The sequence below is a fragment of the Mus musculus genome, chromosome 10, assembly GCF_000001635.26.
Source record: "Mus musculus strain C57BL/6J chromosome 10, GRCm38.p6 C57BL/6J".
In the NCBI taxonomy this organism is placed as follows: Eukaryota; Metazoa; Chordata; class Mammalia; order Rodentia; family Muridae; genus Mus; species Mus musculus.
The window spans coordinates 28,718,305-28,730,458 of record NC_000076.6 but is presented as its reverse complement, the minus strand read 5'-3'; the positions used below and the strand labels follow the sequence as shown (position 1 = coordinate 28,730,458).

General features: G+C 40.5%; 1 protein-coding gene across 4 annotated transcripts in view; it reads right to left on the bottom strand.

Annotated features, from left to right (window-relative positions):
• Themis (thymocyte selection associated) overlaps positions 1-12,154 on the bottom strand; it is a 215,461-nt gene that overhangs the window by 153,362 nt on the left and 49,945 nt on the right. For all 4 annotated transcript variants that reach the window (NR_131208.1, NM_001305663.1, NM_178666.6 and 1 more), the window contains exon 2: positions 7,823-7,984. Coding sequence is in view for 2 of the 4 variants with exons in the window: in NM_178666.6 (NP_848781.1) it covers positions 7,823-7,984 (162 nt within the window). In the remaining 2 variants the exon portion in view is untranslated. The remainder of the gene's footprint in view (positions 1-7,822; positions 7,985-12,154) is intronic.

The window sequence follows — 12,154 nt, the reverse complement described above, 5'->3', positions numbered from 1 at the left end:
AAAACAAGATGTTTAAAATACTTTGGGGGTATCTTCCTGTTGTTTAGTGTCTTTAAAAAGATATATATATATATAATAGAGTTCTGGCTGCACGTATGCCTGCAGGCCAGAAGAGGGCACCAGATATCATTATAGATGATTGTGAGACACCATGTGGTTGCTGGGGAACACAGGACTTTGGGAAGAGCAGATAGTGTTCTTAACCCCTGAGCCATCTCTACACTGTTTAGCGTCTTTTTCATGAATTTATTGAGTGTTTAAAGTTTTTCATTATAGATATCTTTTATTCCCCTAGTTTGGTTCTGTCACAAAAAAAAAAAAAAAAAGGAATTTTGAAGCTTTAAGAAATGTGACAGAATTTATAAGTTTCTAAACAGCAACGAGAACAACTTGGTGAACAGACAACTTTAGAAGAAAATCTTTGATAGTCACACAGAAGATTAGAATCTAGACTACATGAAGAACTCAAAATATCTGAACAACTTACTCAATAAATGGACCAATGTAACTAACAGTTTTCAGAAAATGTGTTCAAAATCCTTGGGCATCCAAAAATTACAAAGTCATACAGCATTAAGATTCAATCTTATTCCCACCAGAATGATTATCATTAAGAAGATAAATCACAGCAAATTCTGGCATGGAAATATCAATTATTACAGCCCCATAGAAATAAATATGAAAGTTCCTCAATAAGCTAAGAGGAGAACGAGCATATGACCCAAATACATCAACTCGAGCTACAAGCCCAGAGCCTATAAATGAACATCCTGTAGAGATGTTGTCATCTGTATGTTTGTTGCTGCACTGTCCACAGAAGTCAAGTTATGGAATCATCCCAAGTAGTCATCCACAGAAGAACTGATAAAGAACTTGTGCTGTGCGTGCACAGTGGTGCTCTATTTAACCATAAAGGATTGCATTATAACACTTGCCGAAAAAAATAGGCACAGCTAAAGATGATGGTGATATCACTTGTTTCCATTTCTCATTTACTTGTGGATCCTAGGTTTTCACACATATATGTAAAATGACATAGGGTGTACATATATGTGCAATCATATTTTAATGAAGGAGCAAGAGTCGACATGAAATGGGAATGAATGGGAAAACGGGAGAGATTAGAAAAGAAAGGAGAGTGAATGTATCCAAAGTACATGACAGAGTCACGGGAATGAAGCCTATCACTATGCATAATAAATATATACCAATAAAAACATGTGTTAAAAGTGCCACGGGGCTTTAAAATTTTAAAATATAATTGGAATTTAAATGAAAGGTTTTAACGTGGAAAAGGCATATGTTACTGTTGAGATCTGTGATAAAGGACTTGATTCTGGTCTTTTCCCCTAGTGATAATGAAGAGGAAACATTTATGTAGGATCCTGGAGTCTTTTCGGAAGAGAGCATTCTCTCATCGTCCTTCATCACCTCTGCTTTAATTCTGACCCTTACAAGAAGGCTCACCTGTAAACACCTTTAAACTCTTACCCAATTAATGACAAAGACATCACGCTAACCCCAGCCCAAAGGAAGTTCCAGATAGTGATGACCTTAGACTTCAGCCACTACCCAGGTGTTTTCACTAATCCAATAAGAAACGATTCCTCTATCTGAAAATTCTGAACATTTAAACTTAGTGAGTGTTTATTCTGTACTGAGAATTACAGTGATAAATGATTTTGCTTTTGCTCTTAGCCGCCTTGTTATCTATTAGATCACGCTACTCCAACAAACACAAAACTAACTCCAAATACATGTAAAAAGCAATAAGTGAAATAATAAAGGCATAAAAGTACTTAACCTGGGGTGAGAGCACATGCCTCTACTCACAACGTTTTGGAAGAAGAGGCGGGCACTCTTTTGTGTGTTTGAGGACTGTTCTACAAAGGAAGTTCCAAGCCAGATTGGGCTACATAGTGAAACCCTGCGCATACACACACACACACACACACACACACACACACACACATTCATAAATATATATACATGTGTATATATGTACATGTGTGTATATGTATGTGTATTATATATACACACGTTCACATATGCATTCACATGCACATATACATATGAGGAGAGCAATTACATCTAACTTTGCTACTTAGGAATGTTGTCTATAAAGCCATGGTTCCCAGCCTCAGGTTCATGTTAGTCCTAGCTTGGGAGCTTTGAAGAATCTTCATGACCAGACTTTGCCCAAATAAATCATGATACCTCCTGCATCACGACTTTCTAATCTCCCTAGATGAGGTCACTGTGCAGCCAAGCTTGAAAACCAGCCATCATTTTGAAAGACCAGGAAGGATATAAAAAAAATGGGTAAGCTTTCGGTTCAAAGGGACAGAGAATTAGAGCACTTGCAAGAATCTTCTCATTAATATAACCAATTTATTTTTACTCTCCAAACATCAGGTCAATTATAACATTCTCTGAAAAGCATTTTCTACTTCCCCAATGATATCAATAAGAATCTTAATAACAGTAATATAAGTTATCACCATTTTTATGAATGTTGCTATAGTCCAGATGCCATAGCAAGCACTTTAATTATGTTTTGATAATATCCTCCACAAAGGCACCAGGAGACAAGTAGGAATACCAGTATTTAACTTTACATACGGTGGAAAAAAAATAACATGCCAAGGTAATTCAATCAAAACATGGTGAAATTGCTTGTAGAACTACAAAATTCATGTTCTGTAACATGACCTACTGATCCTATGCAGCTTCTCACATAGCCCAGGCATACGTTAATCATACTGTAAAGCATATTATATTGTAATGCGTTTGTGATTTTTCATTCGCTACTCTCTTATTCATCCAATTGACAGGTTTTTTAATTTATCCTCAATGTGTATGGTGATAGAACTATGAAGACTGGAAATTAGTAGTGCAGAGCACATATCAACAAATAACTTGACTAGCCAAATCCTGCTAGCCACTCCTTTTTATAAATAAAGAGTATTTTGAGCTACAACCACGGCCATTGGTTGATGGGTTTGTTACCTGCAGTGACCTTCATGTTAAAAGATTGCTGTACAGTAGTTATGGCAACAATCTGGCCACAAAGCCTTAAAATTTACTATCTGGCTGTTTAAAGCAAGTTTGACAGCTCATAGTCTAGAGCACAAGACAGGTAAATATAATGACCACCCAATGATATGCATGCTGTGGTACCCACACTGTCGGAATGAGGAGACCCAGGTAACCTGCCCCTGTCTCTTCGCATCGCCCCTTCCTGAGCCAGAATGGCCAGCACTTCCTTTCCGCAACCTTCTTGCGACCTTTGAAGAGGGCAGACAAAGGGGAGCTGGAACGTGGCCTCCTGCCTAGCACTGTATATTGCGCTCCCTTTTTCTGATAATTCTAACCAATAGCACTTTCCTGGTGTAGATGGCTCTTGCCTTTGAAGGAGGCAAGAGTTAGTATCCTTGATGTGATAAAGCACACTCCTGAGCTATGGGAAAGAGACAATTAAGTGTTCCCAAACAGCTGTGACTGCTTTGTAACAACACGCTGGCCTCCTATAATGGGATGAGTTACTTCTTCCCAGGTCAAAGAGGTCCTTCTCCAGCTGCGAAATTCCGCCTCTCTGTCTAAACAAATGTTATCAATTTGAAGGACCGCACACCTTTCCCCCTACTCAATCATGTAATGACAGGCCTTGAGCGCCCCAGCGTATGCATCTTCATATATATATATATATATATATATATATATATATATATATATATATATATATCAAACCCTTGAACTTGAGCATCGCTTTCCTAACCTGTGCAGCTGGAAGGTCTGTGATAGCACCCACACTCGTATAATAAAAACTCTCTTTGTTTAGTACATCAGTATCGCAATTTCTGGCGGTCTTCTGGGGTTCCCATGAACTGGGCATAACATTCTGGGACTCTTCTGAGGTTCCTCAGCAGATCTCCAGAGCCTGCAATTGGGAGAGCCTAGTGCTGGCTGGTGAGTGTCAGTATTTCTATACTGGTTGTGTCTGTTCTGTTCTTGCTTTTGGCATTGGAAAAGCCTCGAGGTGTTTGGAAAAGCAGCAGAGGGTGGCTAGAGCATACTCACTGGAGAGCCACCAATGCCGGGACCAGGGACACATCCCTGGACTTCCTGAGGGCTTGTCCGGTACCTGTGGGGCGAGTGGGGGTGGGGAGAATTTGTGACGAGGAAGGGCTGCTTTCCTCTCTACCTCGCTTTCAGTTTCTGAGGCCAGAGTCTGTGAGTTCTAGTGTTTGGATATATTTTTGTTTCCAGTCACTAAGTGGCTACTTCGTGCGTGTGGGTCTGTCTGTTGCGTCCCTTGAAATGTTTTGTTTCGTGTTGTACTATACTTTGATATGGGACAGACTGATTCTCACACCCTCAACATTCTTTTAGCTCATTTTAAGGAAATGAAAACTAGAGTTCACAATCTCTCAGTGGATATGAAGAAAGGGAAAATATACACACATATACCAGCTCAGAGTGTCCAGCCTTCCTAGTTGAATGGCCGCCAGAGGGGACCTTTCACATCCCTATGGTGTTGGCAGTAGATGACAGAGTGTTCCAAAAAGCACGTGGACACCCAGATCAAGTTCCCTGTATGTTTGGAAGGATTTAGTTAATAATCGACCACTGTGGGTTAAGTCCTTCCTCTTCCCTCCAGCTAACGCTTCTTCATCATGTCGGCCCTGGTGGTGGAAGAATGTAAACAGGAAGTCCGCAAACCTCCTGTGCCTCTTCACCCCATTTTATAGGCCACTACATCGGAAGATGTTCTCTTCCCATCTCCTTACACACAAGTTTCAGCTGCGCAAGCTTCCCACAGGCACCAGCTTTGGCTGTACCAGCTCCAGCCCTGCCCTTGCTCCCCCTACCCTCGGAGGAGGTGCCAACAGCCTCAATAGTATCAACTTCAAGAATGGGCTGGGCAGGGGGGGGGGGCTGCACAGGGAACCGGAAGCAGGCACTCAATGCCTCCTTAGGCTATAGAGCTGGGCAGATTCCACTGTCTTACGCCTAAGGGCAACAGAATCAGCTGACCAACAGGAGAATCAACTCCACCATTATTGGCCCTTCACTATTGCTGATTTTTATAATTGGAGGAGAGAGAATGCCAGACTCTCTGACTATGCTAGAGAGCTCATTGGTCTCTTAGACAATATCCTTTTTACCCATCAGCCCACTTGAAATGATTGTCAGCAGCTCTTAAAGATCCTCTTTACAACTGAGGAAAAGAAACACATCATATTGGAGGTCCAAAGAATGTTCCATGTCCTAAGGGCACTCCACCCCAGAACCCCGTTGACAGACAAAAGATTTCCCCTCAGGAGACTGCTTGGGGCTATAATACTGGTGAAGGGTGGGAGCATTTCCGAGTCTATCACCAACCTCTAATGGCGGGTCTCAGGACAGCCACTCATCGACCCAAATTTGGCTAAGGTTTATGATGTCAGGCTAAAGGATGATAAAGGCCCAACAGAGTTTCTCAAGCAGATTATGGACACTTTCTGCCATTATACACACCTAAATCCTGAGGAGACTGAGAATTCTAACACAGTAGCGCTGGCATTTATAAATCAGCACCGACCATTAGAAGGAAGTTTCAGAAGTTAGAAAGACTAAGAGAGAGAAGTCATTGAGAGATTTAGTGGAGGTTGTGAAGAAGGTATACCATAGTAGGGAGACTAAAGATGAAAAGAAGATTAAGACAGAGAAGCTAATAAACAGAGATCTAGCCAAAGTCCTTCTTGCCAATAGTAATCCAGATTAGAGACAGAGGAAGTGCCAACTTCAAAATATTGCTGAGGGGAAAAAGCCTAGAAAAGGTTGTCCACCAATCTTAGCTAAGAACCATTACAGCTACAACCACCTGTTGTAAGTAAGAAGGATACTGGACTAGAGAATGCCCAAAGAGAAAGCCAAAGAATAAGACTATAATCACCAAGGAAAAACAAAAGATTGAGGGAGTCAGGGAACAGACCTCCTTCCCCAAGCCAGGGTAATCCTTAGAGTGCAGGGAAAGCCTCTGGAATTCCTGGTGGACACCGGAGCTTAATCTTCAGTGCTTGTAAAGGCTGAAGGGCCATTGTCTCCTAAGAAGTCCTGGGTCTAAGGGAACACAGGCACCAAATAATATTCATGTACTACCCGAAGAACAGTGGACTTGAGAATGGGATGGTAACCCATTCACTCAGTCATCCCTGAGTGCCCCTACCCCCTACTGGGGAGGGATCTCCCAGCTAAAATGAGGGCCCAGATACATTTTAAACCTGGGAAAGTCCAGTTAATAGGTCAGAACAATGATCCGATCCAGGTGTTGAACTTGACTTGGCCTCTGAGACTGAGTATAGACTATACAAGGTAGCCCTAGAAGGACAGAAACATTTCCAATGAAGACTGAGACTACTACAAAGGTAGTAGCTAAGAAGTTGCTAGAGGTAATCTCACCCAGGTGTAGATTCCCTATATGATAGGATCAGACAATGGACCAACATTTGTGTCCAATGCATAACAGATTGTCCTTTGTAGATATGGAATTGATTGACCTATAGGAATTTTATCTTCTTCAACCCACACAACACACAGCCTAGTTTTCGAAGTTAGCACCATTGCAAACTTGTAATTTTAGCATTCAGCAGCCCAGGCAGGACACTCTTGAGTTCAATGTCAGTCTGGATTACGTGGTGAGAAACAATAGCAGCAGGAGCAGCAGCAGCAATAGCAACAACAACAACAACAACAACAACAACAACAACAACAACAAGAGAAATGTTGCAGTGTGGGGCTGGTATAGACCATGCTGCCACTGAGGTGCGGTGCAGCTTTCCGACTTGTCCAGCTTCTTTTTGAAGTGACAACTGCCCTGCTCTTCTGCTACCTGCAGAGAGGCTAAACCTGTTTTCCTGAGAACTTCCTGAATGAGCGGCCAGCCTGGCGACCAGCGCTGACAAAATGGCTCCAGGCACCAAGTGTGGAGCTGGCAGACTAGTGCTAACTACTTGGCAACAATACATCAAGAAGCCTGGCATGGTTGGGGTGGGGGGTGGGGTGGGGGATAGGCCTTCCCCCTTAAAAGCACGGTCTCTTAATAAACAGTGGGCCTTGAACAGAATCCTGTCTTGGTCTCCATTAATCTCTCCCAGTCTAAGTCTTTTTCAGCCCCAGCCTGCCTCCCAGGTTTACCCGGTTGATATAGGCCGCGGGCCGGTATACAACATTGCAGGATATTTGATCACATTTGATCAGATTGTGAACTGGTAAAACCTTGTGGTGTGGCTCAGCCTTTGTACATTCCTTTAATCCAAGAGCTAAATAAAGTCTAGGTTAAGAGTCAGAGCTGTCCAGGTGTGGTGGTGCACGCCTTTAATGCCAGCACTTGAGAGGCAGGATTTCTGAGTTCAAGGCCAGCATGGTCTACAAAGTGAGTTCCAGGACAGCCAGGGCTATACAGAGAAACCTTGTCTCGAAAAACCAAAAAAAAAAAAAAAAAAAAAAAAAAAAAAGAGTCAGAGCTGGCAACCAGTGGACAGAGGGTGAACAGAAAGGAGGGATCTTAAGCTGGGAGGTATTTAAGACAATATGAAGGAGAAGAAAGCTTTTTCCTTCTAGGATGCTGGTGGAGTAGGAAGATCAGTCGGGTGCTTTCTTGGCCTCTCTGAGCAAGGAAGCTTTCACCACAACTCCTGGCTCCTAAATCTTCATGTGCTAAAGTCAAACAGCTGGGATTTTTGATTTTTAAAACAACAGAGAGAAATGACCACTATTATATTCATAAGGAAAGCTATCATTATTTCTGTGTTCTGTGAAGTAGATGCAATAGAAATACCTGGAAAATTCATGGGCAGCTCAAAAGGCTTCTGAGACTCACAACCTCCAATAGCGCCCTCACAAATTTCAGCCATCATCTTCTTAATTTTGAGACCGGTGATTTTAATCACTTCTCCTGTTGACAGACAGCATTCATTGCCAAACATCTCATAAACAGACCCTGAGAAGAAAGAAAATAAACTTTAAAAATGGTTCAACAGTGAAGAACAAAACAGATGTGCATTGCCTCTAAACTGTTCTTACTCAGTTTCTTCCTTAGTTAAACAGAAATTTAACCTGACTATCAAAAATGTACCACGCACCAGGAAACACACCCCTTCCCTGCCAGAATATTTGGTACATTCTACCAGGTCAAAGAATTAGCACGTATAAGTCAGCAGCAATTATAGCCTTGTTTGAATATGTACTGCAAACAAGGCTATAATGGAATCTAAGACCCAAAGACAGAGCAATGTGTATACCAGGAGTTCATACTAACAGCTTCCTATTTATTTTTCAGATTTGCTTCTTGTCATCAATGTGATTTTAAGTCTTCTTGATCATTTTTATCTGTTGCTTCTTGACAGGCTAGAGATGATACTCAATACCTTTATGGCAATAGGTGGCAGACCAACCCAGCAAAACAAAAGAATCACTTCGGCTCAGGATTCCAGCCTCCTGGACAAACCTTTCATCACAGACGCTAATGTTAAGGCTGTTGTTCATTTATTTTCTTTCTGTGTCTCCCAATACAAGGAGAACAGGCAGGGGAACAATCAAATCTGAGCTCCAAACAGATGAGTGGCCTATAGTTCTGGACAGACGGCTCTAGTCTAAACAGATCTCATGGCACATTTTCTGCAATATAATTGTGTCACAAATGAATGGTAACTCATAACTGGTGTAAAGAGCATTACACAACTGCAGGCGATCAAATAGGATAGCAATTTGTCCCTTCCTCCATGGTGGCTCAAAGCTTCTTGACCATACGAAATGTAAGGTTATAAGGACAAAATGCTAGCTTTGTCTGCTTTTTTAATTGTTCTCTTTTGAAAAATAAATTCTCTATTTTCCTTTCTTCTTTAGTGTTTAGTCTGCTAAGATATTATAACCCTTTCACAGCATTCATGGTTTTTGTAAATGTTTCTAAAGCTGGAATTTCACCTATTTCAAAATGTTCTGATCATGCCTGTGTCTCAGCATGTATCACAATCAAAGATATCTGAAGGGACTTGATATGCATAGGGACATTTACACAGAGGTACGGTCACCACTAGGTAACCAAAGAAACAATTGTCCATCAGACAGAGAGAGACAGAGACAGAAAGAGACAAAAACAGGGAGACTATGGTGAGTAGTTACTTTCATCGTTACAAACAAAATGGGAGTCACACATTAAAAAGCAATTTTTTGTGTGTTAGCATTTGTATGATGTTCTTATCCTAATATTAACAAGAAGCTAGAGGACAGGAGAGCTGCTAAGAGCCTAGGTGGACTTGAACCTCCCAAGCGGAAGTCCAACCTGTAAACAGTACCATCCTATGCCGAGAACATCAGGCCTGAAGATTCGTTTGTCTGGTTCTTGAGCTTTTTGTATCTGAGCCACAGCCCCCTTTTGATTTCTCATACCTTTCTCTTAACTACTTATGTTTCCATACCTTAATTAACCTTACTACATGGAGTTACAAGTTCCAAGTACTTTATGGAATAAACTGAAGTATAAGATAAATAATTTTTAAAAACATGGCAATATTTTGTCAGTCACCTCAGAACACATATTTGCTATGATAAATCACATACTAACATTTTATACCACTATTATATCATCCTGTATTTAACTTTTTCTTTTCGTTTTTGTTATTTTGGGGTTTGTTTGTTTGTTTGTTTTTTGTTTCGGTTTGGTTTGGTTTGGTTTTGGTTTTTCAATACAGGATTTCTCTGTGTAGCCCTGGCTGTCCTGGAACTCACTTTGTAGACCAGGCTGGCCTCGAACTCAGAAATCCGCCTGCCTCTGCCTCCTGACCACCGCCCAGCTTGTATTTAACTTTTTATGAGTTTAGTTCTTATTATTTTCAACTCAAGTTTAAGGTCCACTGGGAAAAATATATTACATTATATTTTTCTATGATTACAGTACACCCTTTTCACTCAGTCAGTAAACCAAGTATGTTAGGCCTTGTGATTGGTAGTATGTATCAGGAATTATATATACATATATATATATATATATCCACAGAAGCCTGGTCCTGCAAAGAGTGAACAAGTAGACAGACCATTTCAAAAGAAGAGGAAGAAAGCATAGTATATGAAATGCAGGGTGTTATGAAGTCTCAGAGGCATTTGTTTCCAAAGGAAAAAGATAAGGAGAAGGAATTGAAGGAATTCAGAAGGAGACTACAGCCAATGTGAGCTTCAAAGGATGAGTCACGTGATACAAGGATAGACAAAGGGAACAGCATTGGGAGGGCACAAAGATGCAAAAAGAAACTTCTGGAAACTTTCAGCAGTTTATTAGGCCTAACCTGGAAAGTTAGAGAGGGAGTGATTTGCTTTTGTTTTTAAGAAGGGATAAATGAAGAGAGTCAAAATTATACAATTTTTTAAAATTAACTTTACACTGAACAAAACATTGATGTGGAGTAACTTTAAAGTTGGGGAATCTCCATTTCCAGTTATCAGGGCCTGGGAACAAACACCAATTTAATAAGAGGTCATTTGTACTCTAGACATTAACTACCCAAACTCTAGTCCACCATATCACCCGGGAGCTTGTTAGAATCTCGGCTAGACTTGCTGAATCAGAGCCTGCCTTTTTAACAAGATCCCCAGATGATTAATAAGCACATTAAGGTTTGTAAAGCATTGGTCTGGGCTGCAAGTAAACAACTGAAATAGCCTCTGTTTGGGGATCGCTGCAAAAGCAGTCAGAGAGGAATGTGCCACCCTCCCACAGAAAGCCTCATGTCACTGAGTTGGAGAGGGGGAGCAAAAGGAATTGCAACATGTGTTAAGGAAAATTTTTTCTTTATCATGTGAAATAGGATATAATATAGTTGAACACCTTTTAGCTGAAAGTGTTGAACTTAATTTCAGTACAATGAGTGTCTATTCTTCAATATGATTTATAGCCAACTGACTGACTGGGAATGCCATCTTCTTTCAAAGGTTCAAAGGGATGCAAAATTCAAAAGATAAATTTGTGCAAAATTGTATATCCATTTGTAGGAGCAAGAAGCCAGGGAATTTTATGACAACAAAATTACGAGTTTTAGTCACTGCAGGAAAAGCTTCTAGTCTCTCTTTAAGCATCTATCTCTCTACTTAATAATAATAAAAGGATATTCAGTTCTTTTATTAATATTAGGAAAAGGACATCATGCAAATGCTAACACAGAAAATTTTTCTTTAACATGTGACTACCTTTTTGTTTGTTTCTATCAAAATAGGAAAGTCACTATTCTCTCTTTCTCTCTCTCTCTCTCTCTCTCTCTCTCTCTCTCTCTCTCTCTCCTCTCCTCTCCTCTCCTCTCTCTCTCTTTCTTCCCCCCTCCCTCCTTCTCTTTTTCTATTTAGAAAATGTTTTGTTTAGTCAAGGCTGCTCTTCAACTCATGTTGCAGCCCAAGTATTCCACAGACTTATGATTTTGCTGCTTCTAGCTTCCCAGGTGCCTGGATTACATCTTGTGCTACTACATCCAGCTTACATGGTATTAGAGATCCACCCAAGGGCTTTGGGCTTATGAGACAAACTCTCTACCAGCCACACAGCATCCTCACCTGTGCTCAGGGGTCATCAAAATTAAGAAATTGTGTCAGTGACAGGTAACAAGGGCATGTAGCTACTTAGATTCCCTGAAACAGGCAAGTTTCCCATATTTTGCTCTTACCAATATAACACCTCCTAACATATGTTTTCCTGAGTTTTAATACAATGATGAATTTTTAAAATAGGCAACTTTCATATTCTCAGAATAAACATGTATGTGTGATTGCTTTTTAGACTTTTACTGAGATGTGTGTCTGAAATATGTTTGCTTATATATAGACATACATATTCAAGTAGTTTTTATTCAATTTTAACCAGGATACATGTATTTTCAGTATGCAAGTCTCGAATCTATTAAATCTTTACAGACTGATACTTTCCAAGTCAGAGCATATGTATTCAGGATAATGCCAAACATCAGAGAAAACTGGAACAAAGCAGCCAGTTTTCAGTGATCAAACATTGCCCCTGAAGGCTGTAATGAAAGAGCCATGTGCCTTTGAAATCACCTTTTCTGTAATTCTACTTTGCTCAATAAAGAGGACACATTAATATCCTTTTATGAGCTCATTCCTTGCTTGACAA